Below are 25,192 nucleotides of genomic sequence, written 5' to 3'. Positions count from 1 at the left end.
GTACATGCTACAACACAGACCTTTAAACACTATGCTAAATGAAATAAGATAAAGGATAAACGCTTTAGGATTCCACTTATAAGAGCTACCTGGTAGGCAAATTCAGAGACAGGAAGTAGAATTGTGGTTATCAGGGCCTAGGGGTGGGTTTGGGGAGGGGAAATGGGAAGTTATTGTTCAACGGATACAAAGTTTGTGTTGGTGATCATGAAAAAGCTTTGGATATACATAATTGTGATGATTACACCAATACTGGACTGTATTTAAATGCCCGTGAACTCTACACTTACAAATGGTTAAACTGATACACAATATTTTATGTATATCTTACCAAACATAAAAAAGATCAAACTATAATTAGCAATTAAATGCTTACTATGCGTATGGCACTGGGCTAAAAGATAAATGTGTGTTCACTCCATCCGCACGGATTTGTTCCCCATTTCACACAGATGAACAGCCTCATGCCTTCTGTAAGGCCACATGTCATTTCCAATACAAGCAGTAAAATGGCCTATTCTGAAATGCTAACCCATTTTCCAGACCCAATCAGACCCCAAGATATACCTTTATGAAGACTGGCTTCAGGGGACTTGAGACACATTAAAATCAGCATATATTTTATTTTCAAGCACATAATAAACACTTTTCCAGTGCTACTATAGCCCCCATGGATTCTTTTCATATAGAATTGGAAGGAAGTTGTTTCTGGTGAGGTTGCTGATGATCAAAAATCAAGACACAGGAGCCTCAAAGGTAAAAAGAGTTTTACATCTGACATCCTCAAAACCAAGAAATAACATTTTCACTTTAAAAGTAGGGGATATTTTACCTCAGCCTTCAAAGCAGAAAGTATTTACTGTGAGATGATCCATGTTAACTCTGTGTAATTCTTCTCATACATCATTTGCTTCAAGTGACATGAGAGCCTCACTATAAAACATGCAATTTTCAATGTACTTTTCAATATTTGAAGTATTCGAGGATGGAAAGTAGAACTCTACGTCTTAAAAGAGCGAGCAAGTTCCAGCAGTTTTTTTATTGTTTGACTGACAAAACACACAAAACCAGGCAGAGAGGTCCCCAAGGAAATGATGGTCATGCTTCATTGTTGTTTGCCCTTTGGTCCTTCATCTTCTAAGCATTTGTTATATTTTCTTTTAAAGATATTAGACATTTATTTTTATCACAAATGCAATCCAAGTGTGAATAAATAAATGTATTATCTTTTCACATCTGCCCCCCCCCCATGTTCCTTTAAATAGAAAAAAGAGCTAAGTGTCTCTTCAAAGCCTATTTGGCCATAGCTGTCCCACCTATGGTTTTAAAAGCAGACCGTAACTTATCTTCTGAAATTCCTTCTTGAACTACAGCTCATTCTGGTAAAGAAATCCTGGGAAAGAAGTCCTATTGATATTGTCGATAGTCTCCAAAAGGTGAGGATGATAACTGGGCTGAAGGCAACTGAGAGGGGTCTTCAGCAAACTGAGGACCTGCGATTAAGAAAGAAAAGAATCTTAAAAACCACCTGAATGTTACACAATTAAAAAGAACAAGTGTTTGTAGAGAGTAAATCGCTCAACTCAATAAAAATAAGGTGCTACCTTAGAGCGGTCATCTGAATTTCTGCTGCCTAATTCTCATGAGAGTGCCTCCAAATTTGGTATAACATGACAGACTGGCTTCCCTTATGTTCCAGAATGAACAGCTCCCAACTGCTATGCCAGGAAAGCCAGATGGATTAATTATAGCAAGAAGTGAATTCAAGTTTTTTTTTTAGTCTTTATTTATTTTTGAGAGAGACAGAGCATGAGTGGGGGAGGGGCAGAGAGAGAGGGAGACACAGAATCCGAAGCAGGCTCCAGGCTCTGAACTGCCAGCACAGAGCCCGATGTGGGGCTCAAATCCACGGACTGCGAGATCATGACCTGAGCCTAAGTTGGACGCTCAACCAACTGAGCTACCCAGGCGCCCCAAAAGGTAAATTCAAGTTTTTACAGCAATTGCTGTAACAAGATGCTATAAAGATTGGAAGAATTTCACACCTCTTGACATACTTTTCAGTAGCTATTTAAAATTATTTTCACTAATTTAAGTATCTTCGTCATGTTTTAAGAGAACTCAGTGATCCAATTTATATACCCAATGAAACAGAGAATGAGTTCTGGAATGGGAAGACATTCCCTAGCTTGTTGTAGATCAAAGTTTTGTAATATTTTATTTTTGACAGAGAGAGAGAGAGAGAGAGAGAGAGAGAGAGAGCGCAAGCGAGCAAGGGAGAGGCAGAGACAGAGGGAGATACAGAATCCGAAGCAGGCTCCAGGCTCTGTCAGCACAGAGCCCAACGCAGAGCTTGAACCCGCAAACCGAGATATCATGACCTGAGCCGAAGTCATACAATTAGTCGACTGAGCCACCCAGGTGCTCCAGGTCTCGTAATATTTTAGTTTTCAAAGGATGGGAGGGGACCTATGAACTAAGAAAAAAATGTGGTTCTTAAAAATTAAAAAAAAAGACTTTTATGGGAATAATTACAATTACTTTTTTCAGGGAAACTGAGACCAAAAAGTAACTATAAAGAAGAGAGAAAGAGGGCAGTGGTAAAATTCCCTGACGCTTTTCAATGCTTCAATCTAATGATATATATTTATTTTTCACTATAAAGGCATTCTCTGTTCATTTCAGAGAACTAGAGAAGATACTGGGTGAAACAGGTAAACCAAAGGTAACCATTATTAGAGTTTTATCTAATTTTGGTCACTGTTTTAAAAACTTGTTCATGTAAGTTAATTGGAAAAATATGCTTAACTCTTCCTTTAGAGATTCCTCTCCCCAACACAGCTTTTCAGAAACACATCTCCTGTCTCAAGTAAAATGCACTTCTTTTGAAGATCTCTTCTGAGGAAAAAAGCCTGAAGCAAAGTAACCAAGATTAATTCCTATAAGACAATGTAACATGGGACACCTGGCTGGCTCAGTCGGTAGAGTATGTGACTCGTGATCTCGGGGTCATGAATTCAAGCCCCGTGTTGGGTGAAGAACCTACTTAAAAAAAAAAAAAAAAAAGGCAGTGTAACTAATGTTTTTGTTATATCAGTCTCTGAATTTCTGAAAAAATGAAAATTTTCTGATGTTTTATGTGAAGCCGTTCACACTAACGTAGGTAAAAACAAACTACGAAGCAAAATTAGAAAGTGCTTATCCTAACAGAGTACTAACTCAGAAGTAATGATGAAAAACCAGAAACAGAAGGTGACAGGATCCAGGAGGTCCCCAGATCATCCTTGGCATCTACGGAGCAGTGTGCTTGACACTTGTGCCAAAAAGACACTGAATCTCTTGCTAGGCGCCTGAGGGAAATCAAATCAAACTGGGAGCTATGATCTATTCCTAACTCTATGCTGAATCTTTTCCAAGCTCCAAAAATAATTTTCAACATGTGTTGCTCTTCTGCATATTTCCTTCCCCAAATGCCAGGTCAAATTTTTCCGACTAAAATCCTCACAATTATCTCTCTGCTTCCTTCCAATGTCAAGGAATATTGCCCCTTTACAGACAAAGGGAATGCTGGCCCTTTACAGACAAATGAAGTTTTCTGCAGTTGTAAGAAAGTGCACAATTTAACAGCTAAGCAGATATTCCGTGACCGCGTAACGATCACTTAACCCATAATTTAACTTTTCCCCATACACCATGTAAGAACAACAATTAGCAACAAATTATTTTACCAACTTTTCAAAAAAAAATTTCCCTGCCAACCCTCAAGTGGCCCTCCCAAACACAGCCACTTTCTACCACTATATTTCATTCTCTTCACAGCAAGCAACACAATCAAATCTCATTTATCTGTTAATGTGTTAGTGTGTCTTCTCCCACCAGAATGTAAGTCCTTGTTCATCACTATATCCCAGCATCTAGAACAGGGCATGGCACATACACATACAGTAAGAGGTTGTCGACTATCATTATTGTTAATACATCTGCAAGGACCTTTCTTCAAGCATAAAACGACTTGGCAATTTCTTAGAATAAGCACACGAACACTGACAAAAACTGAGAACTGTAAGAAAAATCAACAGCAAACCATCTCAGTAAAGCATTTTGGTGACTGTGGTTAAACACAATAACTATATCCACATCTACCTTTTCAAATGGAACCAGGGCCTAGTATCGTAATCTTCATGAACCATGGCAAATGTAGAAATCACAAACTAACACATTTTAGCAGACAAGATAGGTTCTCTCTCAACATCAGGAGACCATTCCAGTGTGTGAGCTATGGTAGTAAGCAGAAAGAAGACTCACCATTGGGAAATTGTGCAGAGGCAAATCTTGTCAATAAGATACCAGCTCCTTCAATTAAAGCTAGGAGAATGCCACCCATCGCGGCTGACCCAACCATGGCCACTGGTCCATCTGAATATATTAATAACAGAGATTGCTTTAATAGAAATCTACTTTAATATAAGATATAGTAAAGGAAAGAGCTGTCCAAATGGCTACATGCTACCCTCCCTCCCCACCCTTTTTCTCGCTAACACCAAATGTCAACAAACTAAGGCCCACAGGTCAAATCCAGCTCACTGCCTGTTTATATAAAGTTGTATTGGTACAGTCATGCTCATTCATTTACATATAGTCTATGGTCGCTTTCATGTTACAACCACAGAGCTGAGTATCCGTTGACAAAGACCTAAAATATTTACCATCTGGCCCTTTACAGAAAAAGTCTGCTGATCCCTGGCCTAAACTACTAACCCCCCATAAATTCTGAGTTGCTTTCTGTTCCAAAGATCCAAAGATGGTTCTAAACTCATTATTCCTAACAATGCTATGTGGCAGGTATGATTATTAACTCTAGAGTCCCGATGAGGAAACTATGGCACAAAAAGTTTGGCAAACTGCCTAGTCACACAGTAGTAAATAGCAGAATTGGAACTTGAAATGCTCTTAACCACTGTATAGGTCAGAACTCCACACTCTCTCATTCTCAAATATTCCAAATAAATAGATATTCCTATTCCCAACCCCCCTCCCCAAGTCACCATATACATTCATGCTTTATAAACTACTCGATGCTTGGTTTTATGTATTACCAATGCCATTAAATTAAGATAGATAAGGTTTTCCAAAAAGTCTTGCTTCTACTAGTGTGTCTATAATGATTGGTTACTTTTTCCCCTCTTTTTTAATAATGATTGCTTACTTCTTGCTGCCAGTATGGCTCCTGTTAAGGCACCACTTGTGATGGAGTTCCAGGGATCTTCTTTTCCTCTGACTTGAACCATACTGCAGTCAATCATGGAAAATAAACCACCCCAAACTGCAAAACTACCTATTTTATTAAAAAAAACAAAAATTTCATTTTTCATCTTATATTTAAAATATTACAGCCAAAAATAACTTTAACAATACTATATTCTTAAAACTCTCACACTCTAAACTAATACATGCAAACACAAGTTTGGATGAGCACTGAACAAAACGCAGAATACTTATCTTTTTAATAAAGCTTGGGTTGTATTTTATCTGCTGGAAAATTAGCAATGGCCCAAAGCCTAAAAGAAATAAGCAGGCCTAGAAGAGTCAGGCTAAACACATTCAAATCTCTCTGTATCTCTGTTCAAAAGGCAATAAACACAACAAAGCCACACTGTTTCTTCCTTTTTTTATTTTTATACCTCTACATTACCTCTATTTTTTCTTTCATTAAGTGTCACTGAGCATATATACACTCTATGAAATCGCCAATGGGGATACTAAAGAAATCCAGCTATCCTGGAATGTATTATAGGTGTAAGCCAATACATGTAAAGTGGCTCATGACTGAAACAAATAGTTAGAATTGTGGAACATCAAGGGGAGAGAAATTATCTTTCCCCTCTCCTTCTATTCCTCAACCATGAAACTAAAACCAACACTAAATCAAGTTACTTCGCACTTAAACTCTCCTAAACTCAATAACCATTTTGTCAAATAGAAAACAAACAGCCACACATACACATACACAAGCACACACAAAATGTAGAAAGACAACACTAAAATTTTAACTGTCGGCATCTCTGGGTGACATAGCACATGACTTAGTTTCTTTGTGCTTGCTTTACTATCCAAATCTTCTAAAATGAGCACACATGACTTATATGTATTAAGAGTTGTTATGTTTATCATGATTAAAGAAGAAAAACTGCCCCAAAGAGCACCAGTCACTTTATTCTTTATCCTCTGAAATCTCAAAGTAGTAGGGGTGTGTTAGTAAGGGCAATACACTGGGTTCCATCAAATGTCAGACCCAAATCATCACCAAAATCCTTTCCCAGTTTTCACATTATCTATCCACTAAATCTAGTAGATACAACCAGTTGAAGCATAGCATAAGCTCTCATTCTGGGTCCAATACTAGATATCATATACTATATAAAAATAAACTAGTTCTGTTTTCTAACTCAGTAATTCTGTGCCCTGGGAGAGATCTGATGCCTAGGTATATTAGAACTGCTTCACTAAATTCCTCAAACAAGGCTCTCCCACTCCCTCAAGAGTGTGAAACTTGCCCATCCTCCAAGAATAACTGCCAGAGTAAGCTATGGTTACTGATGAGAATGGAAACATTGAGTCCAAGCAGGGCAAGGAGAATGTCCGCACAGATGGGTGGCCGAGGGTGAGGAGGCTGTCTGAACAGAGGGGTGGCCCAGTGTGAAGAGCCAGAGCCAAAGCAGTGTAAGCAAGGGTCCTCAAGGAAGGACAGCCAGGCATGGAGTTGAGTGTATCCTTGTGGAAGGGTGGCCTGATGTGGGGTGCCACAGCCCAAGCAGGACAAGGAGGGAGGTATTCATATAAAAAGAGAGAAGGTAAGAATAAATCCAGTGGAGCTGGATTGGAATTGAAGTATAAGTGTCATCTCATGACTTTCAACATGTATGTACAGATATAAATTTGGGTTTATATATTTATATCATGGTTAGTGTGTATTCACATACACACACATACATCCCCAAGCTCTATTATAAAGAGGGCCTGGGAACAGCAACACCCCAATAGCGATGATACACTTTGTGTCCAGATTTTGGCTTCTAAATACCATTCTCAATTAAACAGAACCAGAGCTGTGTGGAGAAATGGCTGACTTCATGGATAGAGCAGGGTAAGTATACGATGAGCCTGGAGTATCTTATTCCAAAATGCAAAAGATGCTTTAAGAATAATAGGGATGTGTTAAAAGTCCCCCATGAAATTTCCCCTATGAAAATATAAGACTCTTCAGGATACAACTGTGATTTTCCATGTTGCCTGTCCCTTGGATTTTGACTGGAAAAGCTCAGCAAATGCTCAATGAATTAAATTGAAAATGTTATCCCAGTAGTAAAAAAAAAAATTTTTTTTTAATATTTATTCATTTTTGAGAGAGAAAGAGAGCGCGAGTGGGGGAGGGGCAGAGAGAGAGAGAGAGAGAGAGAGAGAGAGAGACAGACAGACAGACAGACAGAAAGACACAGAATCTGAAGCAGGCTCCAGGCTTTGAGCTATCAGCACAGAGTCCAATGTGGAGCTTGAACTCACAAACCCTGAGATCATGACCTGAGCCCGAGTCAGTGGCTTAACTGACTGAGCAACCTAGGCACCCCTCATCCCAGTATTGTTAATTTAAAAAAAAAAATTTTTTTTTAATGTTTATTTATTTTGAGAGACAGACACAGAGTGTGAGAGGGAGTGGGGCAGAGAGAGAGGGATACACAGAATTGGAAGCAGGCTCCAGGCTCCGAGCTATCAGCACAGAGCCCGACGCGGGGCTTAAACTCACAAACCGCGAGATCATGACCTGAGCTGAAGTCGGCCACTTAATGGACTGAGCCACCCAGGCACCCCTTAATTTTTTTTTAACCATTTATTCATTTTTGAGAGACAGAGCACGAGCAGGGAGGGGCAGAGAGAGAGGGAGACACAGAATCCGAAGCAGACTCTAGGTTCTGAGCTGTCAGCACAGAGCCTGACATGGGGCCGGAACCCACAAACTGTGAGATCATCATGATCTGAGCCAAAGTCAGATGCTTAACCAACTGAGCCACCCAGGCACCCCTCATGCCAGTATTTTTTAAAAAGCAAGGCACCATAAAGATTTTTCAATAGCTTTCTTAAAAAACCAATCCCAAGGATTGAAATAAACAATCCCAATTCACTCATACCACAACTTACTCTTCCTCTATTTTACCCTGATTGTTTAATTTTAGAACACTTTTAAAGTCACAGAAAAGTTGTGAAGATATAGAGTTCCCATATATCCCACATCCAGTTTCCCCAATTTTTTAAATATTATTTATTTATTTATTATTATTATTTTTTTTAACATTTATTCATTTTTGAGACAGAGAGAGACAAAGCATGAACGGGGGAGGGTCAGAGAGAGGGAGATACAGAATCTGAAACAGGCTCCAGGCTCTGAGCTGTCAGCACAGAGCCCGACGCGGGGCTTGAACTCACGGACCGAGAGATCATGACCTGAGCCGAAGTCGGCCGCTTAACCGACTGAGCCACCCAGGTGCCCCTATTTTTTTTTTAAGAGAGAGAGAGAGCTAGTGAGGGAGAGGGGCAGAGGGGGAGGTGGGGGGAGAGAGAGGACTATTTCTTCTGATGCACAAAATTACTAAGGAATGACTAAAGAGGGAGAGGGAGAGGGAGAGGGAGAGGGAGAGGGAGAGGGAGAGGGAGAGGGAGAGGGAGAGGGAGAGGGAGAGGGAGAGGGAGAGGGAGAGGGAGAGGGAGAGGGAGAGGGAGAGGGAGAGGGAGAGGGAGAGGGAGAGGGAGAGGGAGAGGGAGAGGGAGAGGGAGAGGGAGAGGGAGAGGGAGAGGGAGAGGGAGAGGGAGAGGGAGAGGGAGAGGGAGAGGGAGAGGGAGAGGGAGAGGGAGAGGGAGAGGGAGAGGGAGAGGGAGAGGGAGAGGGAGAGGGAGAGGGAGAGAATTTTAAGCAGTCTTGAGCCTGACACAGAGCTTGATCCCACGACCCTGGGATCATGACCTGAGCCAAAATCAAGAGTTGGACACTCAACCGACTGAGCCACCCAGGCCCCCCAGTTTCCCTAACTTCTAACATCTTACATTTCCATGGTGCATTTGCACAATTAATGACCCAATATCAATATATTATTAAAGTCCACACTTAATTCAGATTTCTTTAGTTTCTATGTCTTTTTTCTGTTCCAGGATACCAAATTACATTTAATGGTCATGTCTCTTTAAGCTCCTCTTGGCTGTAACATTACCTGATTGTTTTTTCATTCACTGAAAAGCATAATATGACAGAAGCAGCTCTTAAAACATATATAAAAACCTATATGACTTCTGCATATACTGGGAATTCAGGATCTGGTGTGTGCTTTAATACAACTTATCATTCTTGAACAACATGGTAACCATTAAAGGAAAGGAAAATGAGTAACTATTTACCTTCCAGAGAATATAATTATTTCATAGGAAAGAAAAAGATATACCATCACTTCAGCTCTCAGAGCTCTGATTCCCTCATCTGGAAAATGGGGATAATAATACTGACCTCATGTTATTGTGACGATTAAAATAATGCTGTGGAACCCTTAGCAGAGTGCTTGGCACACAGCAAGCACTCCATAAGTGGCAGCTCTTAGCTAGTCTTCCAAAGAAAAATTTGCTAAAAACAAAGACAGGACTATTTCTTCTGATGCACAAAATTACTAAGGAATGACTAAAAGTATTTAATTTTTTTCTTGTGTTCTATATGGTCTCTCCAAACCAACTGTATCTTCGTATATGAATATAGTCTCTAAGTTTTTTTTATCTCTCTTCTCCCAACTTCTGAATAACCAAGTTTAAAAAGCGTAATGAATTCTTTTCAAATTTTGCAATGACCTCTGTGCAACATCCAAAGCCGAACCTTGGAGAGAAGCCTGATCGGCATCATCAGTTTGTCTCTCACGAAATCTCAATCCTTCAGATCACTTTCTCTTCAGTTTTATATTACCCCAGAAGCTATCGCTCTTGACGCTCACAAACTGAAGCTTTAAACACACTGTCTTCCTTTTAGGTAAGAAGAAAAAAACAAAACCAAAATACCACTGAGCATTTGAAGGACAGAGACAAAATTTTCAAATGAATGGATACAGCAATTCCAGTTAACTTTCTGAATAAATCATAAATCAAGAAGAACTTATAGTAACTTCTAACAAGCTGTTACACTGAACGAAACTCACTAACTGGTATAAGCTAAAGACGAAGAAAAAAACCAAAGCTGCGTCTTCAAATGAACAAGGAAAGCTAGTACGAAGTACAAATGGAAAAATTCTGCTTACCTCCCAACTGTGGAGCCCTGGTTTTAATAGCTGTCAAACTCCCTCGTAGTCTGTGGTTTACTCCCTATAAAGAAGCAACCAAAAATACATCAGAAATACATTTCCAACCCACTGATAGGGCCACCGGCGATATTAGAGAACCCAGATTTCAAATGACAAAATAAGACCATTCACCCACTTACCACTGGAGAATTGCGAAAACCTTTGATTGCTTGAAAGATACCACCACCTATGGTACCCATCGTAAAGGCCCCACCACAATCATCCACAATTCGCCAAGGGCTAAGAATGGGAAAAAAAACAAAAATAAAAAGATGACTGTATTTCTCATTCATAAACCATAAAACTTTCTTTGCTAACATACCAAGGGATACAACAGATTCCAATACAGGGCTTACTTCAACCAATAAAATAAACATGTAGACAAAGATAAAGGATTCTGAACATATTGGTATCTATTCAGCTCCAAGCCATAAGGAATGGAACTGGCCTTAACTCCCTAGTGTTAACAGCACTTAATTTTCACTTAATAATTACTGCATCTACGTTGGGCACTGTGCAAAAGTGAATGAGCAAATATTTAGGAAATTACATTATAATCAATGTTGATCCAATCTCCAAGGAACCAAAGTAAGCTCTCCAGCTGCAGTAAAATTTAAAGTTGAGACCCCCCAAAGTGAAGATTCAATAGGGGCAGAGGGAGACAAATTTAAACATTTAAAAAAAAATTTTTTTTTAACATTTATTTATTTTTGAGACAGAGAGAGACAGAGCATGAATGGGGGAGGGTCAGAGAGAGGGAGACACAGAATCTGAAACAGGCTCCAGGCTCTGAGCTTTCAGCACAGAGCCTGATGCGGGGCTCGAACCCACGGACCGTGAGATCATGACCTGAGCCGAAGTCGGCCGCTTAACCGACTGAGCCACCCAGGCGCCCCTTAAACATTTTTTAAAGTATGAAATTCTTTCCAGGTTTACTGAGTCCCAGTTAGCACCTGGAACTTTACTTTGTATCAGGTCCATTTACACACTGGAATACTCTAATCTCCAATAATTAGAGTTTAAATTTGTAAACTTAGCTTCCAAATGTAGCAACCTAACTTATACAACACAATGAAATCTGAATAATGTCATCAGTAGAACAAGAACTACTATTCTAGGAATTTGGCTTATAAAAAAAGTCTGTGAATGAGTAAATTCATTATATATTTTTAAAGTTTATTTATTTATTCTGTGAGAGAGACAAAATCCCAAGCAGGCTCCACAGTGTCAGTGCGGAGCCCGACACGGGGCTCAAACCAACAAATCACAAGATCATGACCTGAGCTGAAATCAAGAGTTGGACGCTTATCATAAAAAACGTTGAAAAAAGAGTTGGACGCTTATCGGACTGAGCCACCCAGGTGCCCCTCACGCGGCACATATTCCAATTGTCACAAGCAGGATGCTTGGGGGCCTTGCTACCCAAGGTTTGTTTTTGTGATCCTAAAAGCAAATTCAGCAACACCTGGAGTTTGTTAGACCTGCAGGCTCTCAACACCGTACCCAGTATCTACTGATTCAGTCTATGGTTCAACACAATGCCAAGGTGATCTGATTTCACTTTTTTTTTTTAATTTTTTTTTTAACGTTTATTCATTTGTGAGACAGAGAGAGACAGAGCATGAACGGGGGAGGGTCAGAAAGAGAGGGAGACATAGAATCTGGAACAGGCTTCAGGCTCTGAGCAGTCAGCACAGGGCCCGACGCGGGGCCCGAACCCACATACCGCAAAATCGTGACCTGAGCCGAAGTCGGACACCCAACCGACTGAGCCACCCAGGTGCCCCAATCTGATTTCACTTTAACAGTTTAAGCAGTGGTTTGAAACTAAAAAGGACTGAGAAAATTTCTTTGCTAGAAACACTAAGAGGAAGTACAGAGAAAAGATAAAGGAGAATGAATCAGTGGCTCCCTCTGAATGGTGGGCCAGTAACTTTAAAAGATTTAGTCCAGGGGCGCCTGGATGGCCCAGTTGGTTGAGCATCTGACTTTGGCTCAGGTCATGATCCCACGGTTCATGGGTTCTGTGCTGACACATGGGAGCCTGCTTCAGATTCTGTGTCTCCCTCTGTCTCTGGCCCTCCCCGCTCATGTTCGTTCTCTCTCTCAAAAATAAATAAAAATTAAAAAAAAAAAAAAAAAAGATCTAGTCCAAATGATTTTATTAGTTGAGGATTAAAATAATCAGTAAAGAACAGCAGGATTCAGATCAGAGAGCAGAGTATTCCAAGAGAGGATGTCCAAAACAAAGGCAAGATGGAAATGGTTTCCGGCTAAATCTGGCTAAATCTGGTTAAATTCTGGCTAAATCAAAATGTTCCTGCAGAGAAGTGACAGACTATACAAAAGGAAGATTGAAGCTAGACTCTAAAAGAATACAAATACTAGGGGCGCCTGGGTGGCTCAGTTGATTAGCATCGGACTTTGGATTTTGGCTCAGGTCATGATCTCATGGTTCTTGAGTTTGAGCCCCAACTAGCTGCACACTCACAGCACAGAACCAGTTTAGGATTCTCTATGTCCCTGCTCCCAACCCACCCTGTTGCTCACTCTCTCTGTCTCTGTCTCTCTCTCTCAAAAATAAATAAACTTTTTAAAAAATAATAAAAGAATGTAAATACAAATACAGGGAACAAATAACAACACAATTAAGTTTTCATTTGTTAAGTATTAACTATGTTGTAGGTGCCTTCAATGCAAATAAGACCTATGATTTTCAAAAAAGTTAGGTTATTTTCCTGTAGAATCTCTAATCTTAACTTTGCAGAAAAAGTATTCCTGTCTCCTCTTCATTTTACAGGTGAACAGTCTCAGATAGAGATTAAGTAAATTTCCCAATGTCATATACATAACTAGTACAATTTAAATACAAAAATCTAGAACTTCAAAACTCTAAATCGTTTCCATTATATCGTACAGACTATGGGTTTTTGAAAAGAAACCTATGATAAAAGAAGTACTTAGGATGATTAAGCCCATATGATGTATTAAAGTGGGCTGGAGGTAAGGAGAGCAATTAGGAAGGTATTGTAAAAGGCATAAGGATGCCGGTAAGATCGTGACAACAGGAATGGAAAGGCAGATTATGAAAGAATTCAGACTGCTTACGGTATGCCTGTTTGGAGGCTGGGTGGTGTGGAGGGAGGAAAAAGATGCTTATAGTTTGAGGGTGAATGACTTGAGAAAATGCTCTTATCAAACAGGGCAGTACAGAAGATCAGAGTAACTTTTCTTTAATGTTTATTTATTTTTGAGAGAGAGACAGAGCACGGACACGGGAGGGGCAGAGAGAGAAGACGACACAGAATCTGAAACAGGCTCCAGGCTCTGAGCTGTCATCAGAGTCGGACGCAGGGCTTAAACTCGTGAACTGCAAGATCATGACCTGAGTCAAAGTAGGATGCTTAACTGACTGAGCTATCTAGATGCCCCAGATCAAAGTAGTTTTCACTACAAAACTAACCAGACAACTGACTCTATTGCTTCAGGACATATGTACTAAGAGAAAACAAAGGGACCACCTAATTGATTAGATAAAAATTCATTGTAACGTCTTTAACTCAACAAAGTTAAAAAATATATCCAACAGCTGCTGATAACAGCAGTCTACAATGTGCTGAATTCAGCACATGTAAGCATGACTTAGGAAGAAGGATAATTACGTTTAGTAATTTTAAATTTTTTTGAGTTTACCTATTTATTTTGAGAGGGCGAGAGCATGCAGGAGGGGCAGAAAGAGAGAGCGGGAGAGAGAGGGAGGGACGGAGAATCCCACACAGGCTCCACAATGTCAGCCTGAGCGGGACACCGGGCTCAATCTCACCAACTGAAAGACCATGACCTGAGCCTAAGTCAAGAGTCAGATGCTTAACCAACTGAGGCACCCAGGCACCCCTTGGTAATTTTAAAGAGCCAGGAGGTACTGAAACATATGCCCTGTATCCTAGTTGAGGGATTAAAAAAAAAAAAAAAAAAAAGAAAAGAAAAGGTACAAAGCAGGTAACATGGCTACTGCTGGCAAGATAATAATATAAAGTCCTGGACACCTTCACAAATTGAGGACACCTTGCCTTTTGCTCTCACACAATTAAACAGTTGATTAACCCAAATAACCAAGATTTGATTTCTCACTTAAGAACCACCCCCCCCCCAAGCTTTAAAGTTAGGCAACCTGAGACTTCTTACAGCAATTCTGCCGTTTTATGTGCCTGACTTACTCATGCTTTTACTCTTTTGAATCTATAAAGTGGTGAGCACAGAGACCTCATTCAAATACTGAATGAATACGTGAGTTTCTGTTCATGGCTTCTTAAAGAACACATGCTACTATCTCTATTTTCCAGATAATTCTTGTCCCCCTTGTCTACCAAGGGAGAATTCCAAGCACGAATACGAGGCCCCTGCCTAGAGGAGTTTATTCAGACCCTTTGGGTAAAATCTCTGTTCCACACATTTGAAATGCTTAGCCCTGCGGACATATCCCCCGATACAAATAATGCCTCCAGAATGGCACTCCCTCAGAGCCCTACTGTCCCTTCTTCAACACAGGAACTGATCAAAGCGTGGCACGGGGACGCGTCCAAGGTCACCTCAGCGTACAGGGGGGATTATTACTAACCCCGCACAAGGCGACCGCGTCCTGGGCTGGGAGCAGGTTCCGAGGCTCCCACTAGCCCAAGTCTGGACCTCCTCATCCAACGCAAGGTCACCAGAGTGCCAGGTTGGAGGCGGCGAGGCTGTCATGCCGCCCAGGGAGCACAGGACTGAGAAGCCGACTGGCTGCTCAAGACGGTGCTGCCTACGGTGAACAAACCCACGCCGACAAGCCTGCGACTGAGTCCGGCCTGCACCTCAGGGGACTGGGCAGGGGAGAACGAGGACCGTGAGCAGAGCGGCAGGACTAAAAGCAAGGACAGTGGTAAATCTCACCAAGGCTCTCTCGCATACTCCTCCATCTTGACTCCACCGGCGCGAGTGATGCCGGGCAAGCTGGGCGGAGCCTGACCCTAGCGGCGGAAGTGATCGCGAGAGCAAGGGCGTTAAAGACTATGTGGATTGGTTCACCGTTTCCTCCCGCAACCAATGGGAGCCTGGACTTCAGGGCAGCGTGAGGGCGGGGCAGCGGCGCGACGCGGCAGAGCTGGCCCTGCCCGGGTCCCCGAAAGCTGCTAGTCTTGGCTACGTAGACTGGCAGCAACACAGTGGCGAGGAGTTCGAATTACCTGGTCACTGAAGGTTCCGAGGACTGAGCTGACCTGGCATTATTCCTTTAGGGTTCACCAAACTTCCTAAATATGTTTCTTTTTTCCTTTTTTCCTTTTTTTTTTTTTTTTTTCAGTACTTTGGCTGCCAACTTGGGAATCGATGCTGGCTAATTCGCCATGGTGTGTGAAGCTTTTACAAACTACACGTAGCAGGAGCAGGATTCGGGCAGACAGTGTCACAGTCCCTTATAGTCACAGTGCTTGGAATGTGATAGATGTTCGATAAATGTTTTTGAAGTGAACTTATCTGGGCCATCGTGAACTCTCCGACCGATTTGGGGCCCTCGATTTGAAGGGATAACGACAACAGAGCCTCTTCCGGGCCACCTTCCAAAAGATCACCAGAAGATGAGGGGTGTTTAGCCCAGAAAAGAGGAGCCCAAAAGCATGGGGACCCATCGACCTCTTTTAGCTTACAGTTAACAAAACCTCAGTCATAGGATGTCTGTTAAAGGAGCTCTTCTCCATTCCCGACTTTTTTTGGAATGTGTGACTGTAATTAAGAACCTTTAAATCTAATTAATTGTGCAGACTGAAGAGAGAATGTAGGAGATGGACAACAAGAGGAAGACAGAGAGCAAGAATTTAACATTTAGTACCTCAGACCTGATGGGTATGAATATTTCAGTAACTAAAGATGTGCAATCTCATGGGGCAAAGATTTTTTTTTCCCCTGATCTCACCAAGACCCAAGTGAAATATTCCTTAGTTCTAGTTACCTCCCTTTGTTCTTATTCCATATTCCTTATGCAGTCTTCTGAGTGTTATTTGGTTTCTGAATAGATTTTCCTTTAAGAGAGAATCCCCTGGCCTGTGCTCAAAACTGTTCTCGTCCACTTGATAGTTATATTGGTTTATGCATCTGTCTCTTGTGAGCTGGGTTCTTTTGAATCAAATCAATCAGCAGGAATGGTGATGATACTGAGTGTGTGAGTTTACAAGCCGAGGGCCAGACTTGAGGCTGTGGTTACCCAGTTCACTTCATTCCAACAGTCCCTACCCGAAAGTCCCTTACTGTTCTGGGAGGCACCGCTCGGATGGACAGTGTGTGTTGTTAGACTTCTCACTCTTTTCTTTCTTTTCACTTCAACAGATAACAGGGTGTAAGAGGACAGTTTTGGCTGGGCAAGGCCTTGGACTTAGCCTTGGCTAGAGGGGGAAGATGTCACCCCTCCCTCAAAAATACCCATTTCCATCTGAGTGAAGAAACGTCCTGGAAGAGAACTAGGTATCCTAATCTCCTCCTAGTGAGTCTGAAAGAAGTCTGAAGACCTGCCGTGGCCCTCACTGAAAGGATGGCCAAAGACATTGAGGAATGATAGAAGAAAGGAATGGGGGTCCTTGAGAGCAAAGTCACAATAAAGGTGAGGGGCGTTTGAGTTGGTGATCCGACACAGCAGGGTGTATTGGTGACAGTTAGTGCTCTGGGCCCCGCCAGAGACTGTTGCTGAAACCCCTGTGATCCAGGTCCTCTGGGTATTGCTTTGGGGAAAACAGCTCCGTGTATGAACTAAAAGAACTGTGACTCAGGGGCCTGTTTTGCCGTGAGATTTCCCCACAAGGGGCAAGGAAGGGGAGACCAAGGTGAGGAACAAGGTGAAGAAAGGGAGATCATCCCTCGTGCCTCAGGGAGCCACCTGGATAGGTGAGCTCTATCAAGTAGCCACGTCTGGCAGTGACACGGCTCTGAAGTAATTATCCACCCCTGCCGCCTCCCACAATTCGCTTTTATTCATCTTCCACTCTTGTACAATTAGACCATTCTTGGGGGGAGGGGTCACTGAGAGAGCTAAGATTGGGGAAAGATGAGCATTGAATAGATATCAAGGGTGCATAGGCAATGCTGAACCAAGAGAGAAACTAGAGGGATGATAACCCCAGTCAACTATAAGACCCTTACTCGGTGCTCAGGATTGTCCTTAGTGTTAGGATTAGGGTAGAGCGAGTACATAAAATATTGATATGGTTGCTACTCTCAGGGTCCTCAAAATGTATGTGGGAAGAAAGAACACACTCTTGAGAAATAGCTGGGTCAAAATGATAAAATGCCAAAATGTGTGACATAGAATATGGTAAGTGCTAGAGGAAGTGAGAGGAGAGAGGGAGCCCTGGAGGCCTGAAGGTGATCACAAAATGTGCTTGACAAACTGGCATGTAAGCTACAGCCTGAAGTATGGTCAGATCTTGATCAGTGGAGAGGAGAAAGCCAGGCAGAGGGAAGGACAGCAACAAAGGTGTGGGCAGGAAGGAACATGATGGCGTCACTGAATGGGTTGCTGGTCCCATGGGGGCGTAGAGAAACTAAAGCAGGGGGCACCTGGGTGGTTCAGTCGGTTAAACGGCCAACCTTGGCTCAGGTCATGATCTCATGGTTCGTGAGTTCAAGCTCTGCATTGGGCTCTGCTGTCAGCAAAGAGCCTGCTTCAGATCCTCTGTACCTCTCTCTACCCCCCTCCCCTGCTCATGCTTTTCTCTCTCTCTCTCTCTCTCTCTCAAAAATAAACATTAAAAAAAAAGACTAAAGCAGCAAGAGCAAAGCTATATCAAATGATAAAGTTCTAGGGTAGTAGATGTGGACAATGACTTGAGAAGCAAGACTGGAGAAGTAAGCTGTGTCAGGAGACGGTTATCTATATAGAAACTCTCATGTGTCTCCACATCCAAGTATTAAGAACTAAATTCTTTCAGGATGCCAGGGTGGCTCAGTCAGTTAAGCGTCCGACTTTGGCTCAGGTCATGATCTCACTGCTCGTGGATTTGAGCCCCACATCGGCCTCTGTGCTGACAGCTCAGAGCCTGCAGTCTGCTTCAGATTCTGTGTCTTCTCTGAGGCCCCTTCCCCACTTACGCGCTCTCTCTCTCTCTCTCAAAAATTAATGAACATTAAAAATTTTTTTTTAAAAAGAACTAAATTCTTCCAGATTCTCTTTTCATGTTTGTAGAAGTCAATGTCCTTAGAAAGTTAGAGACAGGACTTTCTCTGGAGTAGATTTAATTATGGGAAAGCAAAGGCAGAGATGTCTCCCTTCCCTCCTTGGACCAGATTTGTTTCCCTTCCAGGGTAAAAAAAAAAAAAAAAAAGACTTATTAAAGTTTTATCTCCTGGGGCACCTGGGTGGTCAATTGGTTGAGTGTCTGACTTTGGCTCAGGTCAGGATCTTGAGGTTCGTGAGTTCAGGCCCTGCGACGGGCTCTGTGCTGACACCTCAGAGCCAGGGGCCTACTTCAGATTCTGTGCCTTCCTTTTTCTCTGCCCTTCTCCCACTCACACTCTGTCTCTCTCTCTCTCTCTCTCAGAAATCAATAAACATTGAAAAAAAATTTTTTTTAAGTTTTATCTCCTTTATTAATATAGCTAAAGGAGTTCATTCTAGAAGGATACAATGAGGTCATAGGGTAAGCAGCAGGCCTGAAATAGCTTCTGTGGGGAGTGCACAAGAGAATAAACCACAAATGAGTAAAGGAACCAAGAATGCTTGTTTCCACACAGACCCAACTTAGGGAGGAAGGGGGATAGACATTTTCAGACTCTTCCCGTCCCAGCCACTCAGTACCTTCAAGGTTCCTGGACCTACATAGGTCGAGCTCCATTGAGCCAGAGGCTGTGGGAGTCCTAAAGAGTTTGGTCTGCCCAGGGGAGACAGGCCATGTCTCCAAACCCCCTAGCCCTGCCCGATCCAGTCACTGGGAAACTCAAATCGGCATGGACAAGTGAGGCTTGCACCACAGCTGACTCTCGGGTTTGGGGTTGCTGTCTGTGACTGGCTCCTCTTTGGTGGGCAGAGAAGTTTTAGTCAGGGTGAGGGTGGGGGAGGCAGTCTTTTTCCCTTTCTGCCCCTTTTGCTCCCCCTTGCTCTCCTTCCAGGAAGACATTAGTCTGGCCTGTGCGGTCTCAGAGCTCCCCTCTACCCACTACCACTCACCTCAGGAGTGCCGGGACAGGCCAGTGGCCTGCTTCTAGAGACAAAATCTGCTGCTTTAGAGAAACTTCCAGCTTCCCCCCACCAGAGAAGAGAACCAATGTGATTATATATTGACTAACAATATATTGAGTGCGGACAATGTGTCTGATGCTATGTTATGCCCTTAGAGTACATTATCTTCTAAAAAAAATTTTTTTTTATTTTATATTTGAGAGAGAGAGAGATGGAGACAGAATCCGAAGCAGGCTCCAGGCAGTCAGCACAGAGCCCAACGTAGGGTTCAAACCTACAAGCAGTGAGATCATGACCTGAGCCGAAGTCAGATGCCCAACCAACTGAGCCACCCAGGTGCCCCATGCGTTATCTTATTTAATCTATTTAATAATTCCATAACCCTCTGCAGTAGCTACTTTCTTTTCTTTAGGTGGGTACTTTTAATGTCCTCATTTTCCATCTAAGGCTGAGAGAGGTTAAAAACTTACTCAAGGTCACTCATCTTAGATCTGAGCCCAGGTCATTTGACTCCAGAGCCTGTGGTCTTATCTGCTATACTATACTGCCTGTCATTCTATGTTCCTGAAAATGTGACTTTAGTGGGGTCATCCAGTCTAGTTAAAGAACCACCCTAAGCATTAGTTAAATTGGTTCTGGTTCCCTATTCCCACCACCACCACATGTTTGGCTAGAGCTTGAGGTCTCTCTTTCTTCCTTTCTCTCCCCCTGGTTCCAGCATAACAGAAAATGTTTCTCTGGGGAGTAGGCTGTGTCAGAATCCCATGACACTCAAGGTGTGTTTGTTTCAGGTAGAAGTGGATTCTGAGCTTGGATAATTCTTGCCCCCTACAGAGTAAGTGGGCAGTGGTCCTTCACTGCAGGCACTGGAGGAGACTGGACTCCTGGGCTCTGGGTTCCCAAGTCTTCCAGATCCCTCTGTGATACTTTTCAAGGGAAGCTTTTCAGAGTCTGCGAGCCCACAGTCCCTGGGACTCTAGGGAGCAAAAAATCTCAGACTGGATCACATCAGAAGAGCCAGCTGTTTGGAATTGTGGGACCCGAGGCAGAGAAGGTGCAGGGGTTTATGTGCAGAAACTTTGGTTAGGAGGCCATGAGTCCTGACTTAAATCTTGGAAGCTGTGGATCTGTTTTTTGAGTGTGTTCCTCAAGCAGAGACCACTGGATCCAGAGGGAGGGTCACCGAAACCAGATGGTACAAAGGGTACCCCTGGGGCTGAAGGTGGTTTTTGATTCAGGCCCTGGCTGCTCTTTGGGAGAAGTGAACATTATTGGCCAAAAGCCTAAGAAAGAAGAATCGTTGGGGGCTGGAAAGAGAGCTGCTTTTAGTGGACTGGGGCCTGGGAGACTAGAGGTTGGCCAAGGTGGCTCCAGAGCCAGGGATCCCAGAAGACGATGCCTCTTCCAGAAAGCCCCTGCTGGGCAAGAGTGAGAGTAAAGACTGAGTGACCCAAGGCGAGACAGGAGTAGGGGTGGGTTGGGCTAGGGACTCGCTGGCAGGTGCAGGAAGTGTCCTTTCCATGAGCATATCAAAGGAAAACCCACCTCAGGCTAGCTCAAGTCCTTTGTAATGCCCTCTGGGATGCCCCCCTGACTTCTCCCTGCAAAATTGCTGCAGCTTCTGTTGGGTTCTTAACAATCGCTTCCACCTGTCTTGCTTCACTTTGCCTTACAGTATAATTGGTTTTTGCCCTATAAATCATACATTTTAAAGAGAATAACCATGTTGTAATTATTTTTGTATCTCTTACCCTGTAGTGCCTGACATGCTATCTATACATAGCAGTATCTGAATAATGCTTGAATGAATGAATGAATGAATGAGTGAGGACCAGATGAGAAGGGGTGTGTGTGTGTGTGTTTTAAATTTTTTTTAACGTTTTATTTATTTTTGAGACAGGGAGAGACAAAGCATGAACAGGGGAGGGTCAGAGAGAGGGAGACACAGAATCTGAAACAGGCTCCAGGCTCTGAGCTGTCAGCACAGAGCCCGACGCGGGGCTCGAACTCACAGACCGTGAGATCATGACCTGAGCCGAAGTCGGCCGCTTAACCGACTGAGCCACCCAGGCGCCCCTGTTGTCCTTATTTTACAGATGACGAAGCTGACCCTCAGTCACTTGACCAGTAAGTAGCAACTCCAGGACCTAACATGCATGGTCCTTTGGCCGGGAGAGCCCAAGCTTGAACGATGAAGCCATCCTGCTCTGCAGCCTCCCCTGTGGCATTTCCTTATGGCCCCTGTACTTCTCTTTTGAGGCATTTTGTAGGCTTTTAATTGTTTAATGAATTACTTGAAATTATTTCGTTATTAATTCTCTTCACTGATAGAAAGTAAGCTATAAGAAGGCAGGGCCCACACTGAGTTTCTTTTTTATTTTCTTTCTTCTTCCTTTTTTTTTTTTTAAAGTTAGGCTCCACACCCAACATGGGCCTTGAACTCACAACCCTGAGACCAAGAGTCAGATGCTCCACCCACTGAGCCAGCCAGGCGTCCCTGATTTTCTATCTTTAGTTACATGCCTTGCCCTTAGAACCATGCCTGACACATAGTAAGCACTCGATAAATACATGCTTACTGGCTCACCGACAGACTGACTACTGCCTCCTAAAAATGACAACCCCCAGGATTCTCTAAGCCTTTCTTCCACGCTTCCTCTCAGGTCTCCCTGCCTCACCTCTGCACTCCAGTCCCGCCAGTCAGCGCCATCCCCTGCCCAGCCTTAACCTAAAGCCGGACTAGTGGACGTTAAATGCCAGGGCCAAGTTGTTGTCCCAGACGATCCCTGGACTCAGCAGATGCTGATCAGGTGACGGTCTCTCTCTGGCTTAGGATGGAAAGACGCCAGGAAAGATCGAAGCATCTACCCTGATGGGTTACACCAGGGCTTCTAGAAGGGATTTTGTGGCAGGAGGGAGGGGGGCAGGAGATTGAGTGTCTCTGTGACTTGTGCAGGCAGCATGATGGATGAGCAGTGGAAAGCCCTTTTACGAAACATGCCAGACTTGCTGCCATAGTATCCCTCCCAACAGCCCAGAATTATATTTCCCCGAAGACACACTCGGTCGTGCTCTGGATTTATACGTGGGGTGGCAACCTGCCGGTGCTCCCAAAGGAGATCTGTCTACAGATGCCCCAGCAGCGGAGGAAGCAGATGAGAAGGGAGGGAGGTCTGAACCCTCTCCTTAAGAGCCACGGCACTTCATGGAAATTGACGGTCCTTCAAGAGTTTCCTGACTTCCGCGGGTCCCACTCTCTTCCCCAAACAGCCTGCAAGTTTTCAGTTTGGGTACACAGTGAAGATTTATTCTCTCTCCCTCTCTCTCTGTCTCTCAAGAAGTGGCTGGGGCTTCTGATGCTCAGCACTAGGGTTCTCCTTCCCAGAGAGAACGGGTAGGCAGGTAGTTCAGATGATCTGGAATCACGTATCTTTCCTGGGGCTGTAAACTACTGGAAGTCCCCCAGCACATTACCAAATACAGTAGAAAGGAGTCAGTGGACCACGTACCAACAAGGGCAACACCCACCCCGGGTGGAGAAGTCAGATATGTGCTTGCACAGGACGTGCCTGGGGCTGGCCTGTTCCTGAACCCCCATGGCCCCATCCCTGCTTTTCTGGCCCTCCCGTGGCTCTGATCAGCTTCTGCCAGGCTCTGCATTTTTGTATCTTTTTCTCATTGCGTGGCCCCCTTGTCTTTAAAAGGCTAAATGCTCTGTACTAAATTTGGTCACACAGAGCTCCAAGATTCCCTGGAATGTCCTCAAGTTTCAAACAGCTCTGACAGCGAGGCAGGCCCGCCCCCCCTGTGTGGGGATTGGCTTCCCCTTTCGGGGCCAGGCCGTTGTCAAGTCTCATTGGCCGCTGGTTAGACCAGCCAGGGTCCACTAGCCCTGGGCTCGGAGCTAGCTTGCAGTTAACGCTTCGGCACCTGTGGCACCGCAGGGCAGGGCAGAGGAGCCACCGCGTCCTCGACCAGCTGGGAGTCTGCTCTCAAGCCCACTCTGCTCCGTCTAGGTCAGCTCCGCGCCTCCCCCTCGTCGCCCACCAGGACTCCAGCAGCCCCTGCAACAGTCCCGGCGCACCTTGCCAGGATGTCTAAGGTAGCCAAGTATCGCCGGCAGGTGAGTGAAGACCCCGACATCGACAGCCTGCTGTCCACCCTGTCTCCCGAGGAGATGGAGGAGCTGGAGAAGGAGCTGGACGTGGCGGACCCGGACGGGAGCACCCCCGTGGGGCTGCGGCAGAGAAACCAGACGGAGAAGCGGTCCACGGGCATGTACAACCGGGAGGCCATGCTCAGCTTCTGTGAAAAGGAGACCAAGAAACTTATTCAGAGGGAGATGTCCGTGGATGTGAGTGAACCATATGCTAGAGGAAAGGGGGGAGGGCGGGGAGGGGAGGGGGGGGGAGACCCTAACTCGCGCCTCGGATGCTTCTCTCCTTAGAGCAGAAGGTCTTGTTGGCAAAAGATGTGATGCTTCGGAACCAATTACCATCCGCTGAACTGGCAGCCGTGAACCTCTTACCCCTCGTTTCGGTTTAAAGCACAAATTGGCCATGTTAGCAGAACTCACCATCCCACAACAGCAGATAGGGCCACTAGGAGAATGGGAGCTGGAGAACGTCCTTGAAGCGTTCATTGTCGAGATGACACCCTCTTTGTCCCCGAGCAGTTTTTTTTTCCTTCACATTCATTTCCTCCGTTGTGAGGATGGGCAGAGGATAGACTGATGCTCGCGGTCTCTTGGCAGCCACCCCAGGAAAGCAAGTCAGGCCCTCCTTGCAGAACTGCTCGTTTTTAAGCCCTCTGGGCGACTCGTGGCACGTGGACCATTTGAGGAGGCAGGGGCAGATGGGCCTCCCACGGCGATGGGAGACAGGGGTGGGGGGTGGGGTCTGTGAGGTGGGAAATACATCTTAACCTGATGGCTTCCGTTTCGCTCCCAGGGGAGTTGGGGTTTGCACTTCCTAGAGGGGCATCTTGGAGGAGGAGGGGGGGGGTCCCCTCCTTTTGGTAGTAAGCCCTTTTACAACCAGCCAGGCCCCTTTGGGGGAGGACAAGGATATTTCCCAGCAGGGTTTTGCCATGAGGAGGGGACAGAGGGGAAGCATCTGCCCACACCCAGGACGGGCTTAAGCAAAACCTGCTTCCTCTTTTCCTGGGTTGGCGTGGAGAGTTCTTTTTTCACCATGTGTTCATATGTGAGTTTTCTTGGGACAAACTAGACTGGCCTCCACCTGAGCGTGGCTCTGTAGACCCCCCGGCCGCGGCAGAGAGTGTCTGGTGGGGAACCGGTCCTGTCTCTGCGCCCATTCTCTTCTACTCGGTACCTACTGGCCACGTCTCTGGTACCTTGTCTGTGACTTGCGGATTCTCGCATGAAAAAGTTCAATCTCAATTCTCGTTCGCTGTTTTACGTCTGTGGAAACCAAGGCCCAGAGCCTCAAACGCCGTGTTCATTCTCGCAAAGGAAACGAGAAAGGCAGTATTATCTCCTGGAACTTCTGTAACATGTCTGGCTGGGTAGGAGATTGTGCTGGATGCTAGTCGCAGAGCACGTTTGTGGGCACAGCCCTGGCTCCTTGAGTGAAGGGATGGGGGTGGGAGGGATGAGGGAGAGTGAGGTAGG

The 25,192-nt window shown here is 44.3% G+C and overlaps 2 protein-coding genes across 3 annotated transcripts in view; one reads left to right on the top strand and one right to left on the bottom strand.

The window, feature by feature from the left end:
* Window positions 1-1,018: 1,018 nt before the first annotated feature.
* TIMM17A (translocase of inner mitochondrial membrane 17A) lies at window positions 1,019-15,316 on the bottom strand (the record flags this gene model as incomplete). The annotated part of the gene is given in 6 exon segments (NM_001290588.1): window positions 1,019-1,493; window positions 4,306-4,416; window positions 5,207-5,335; window positions 10,320-10,383; window positions 10,502-10,601; window positions 15,291-15,316. Coding segments are annotated over 6 exon segments (516 nt in total).
* Window positions 15,317-15,577: 261 nt separating this feature from the next.
* The window catches only part of LMOD1 (leiomodin 1), a 50,114-nt gene continuing 40,499 nt past the window's right edge, over window positions 15,578-25,192 (top strand). The window contains exons 1-2 of one of the 2 annotated variants that reach the window (XM_042975734.1): window positions 15,578-16,238; window positions 16,719-16,989. In XM_042975734.1, coding sequence (XP_042831668.1) covers window positions 16,957-16,989 — 33 coding nt within the window. In that variant the 5' untranslated portion in view covers window positions 15,578-16,238; window positions 16,719-16,956. Of the gene's footprint in view, window positions 16,239-16,718; window positions 16,990-23,431; window positions 23,915-25,192 lie in introns of those variants that run through there. The other variant, XM_007086455.3, reaches the window with a different exon arrangement.

The sequence above is a fragment of the Panthera tigris genome, chromosome F3, assembly GCF_018350195.1.
Source record: "Panthera tigris isolate Pti1 chromosome F3, P.tigris_Pti1_mat1.1, whole genome shotgun sequence".
Classification (NCBI taxonomy): domain Eukaryota; kingdom Metazoa; phylum Chordata; class Mammalia; order Carnivora; family Felidae; genus Panthera; species Panthera tigris.
This window is presented reverse-complemented; position numbering and strand designations above follow the sequence as displayed.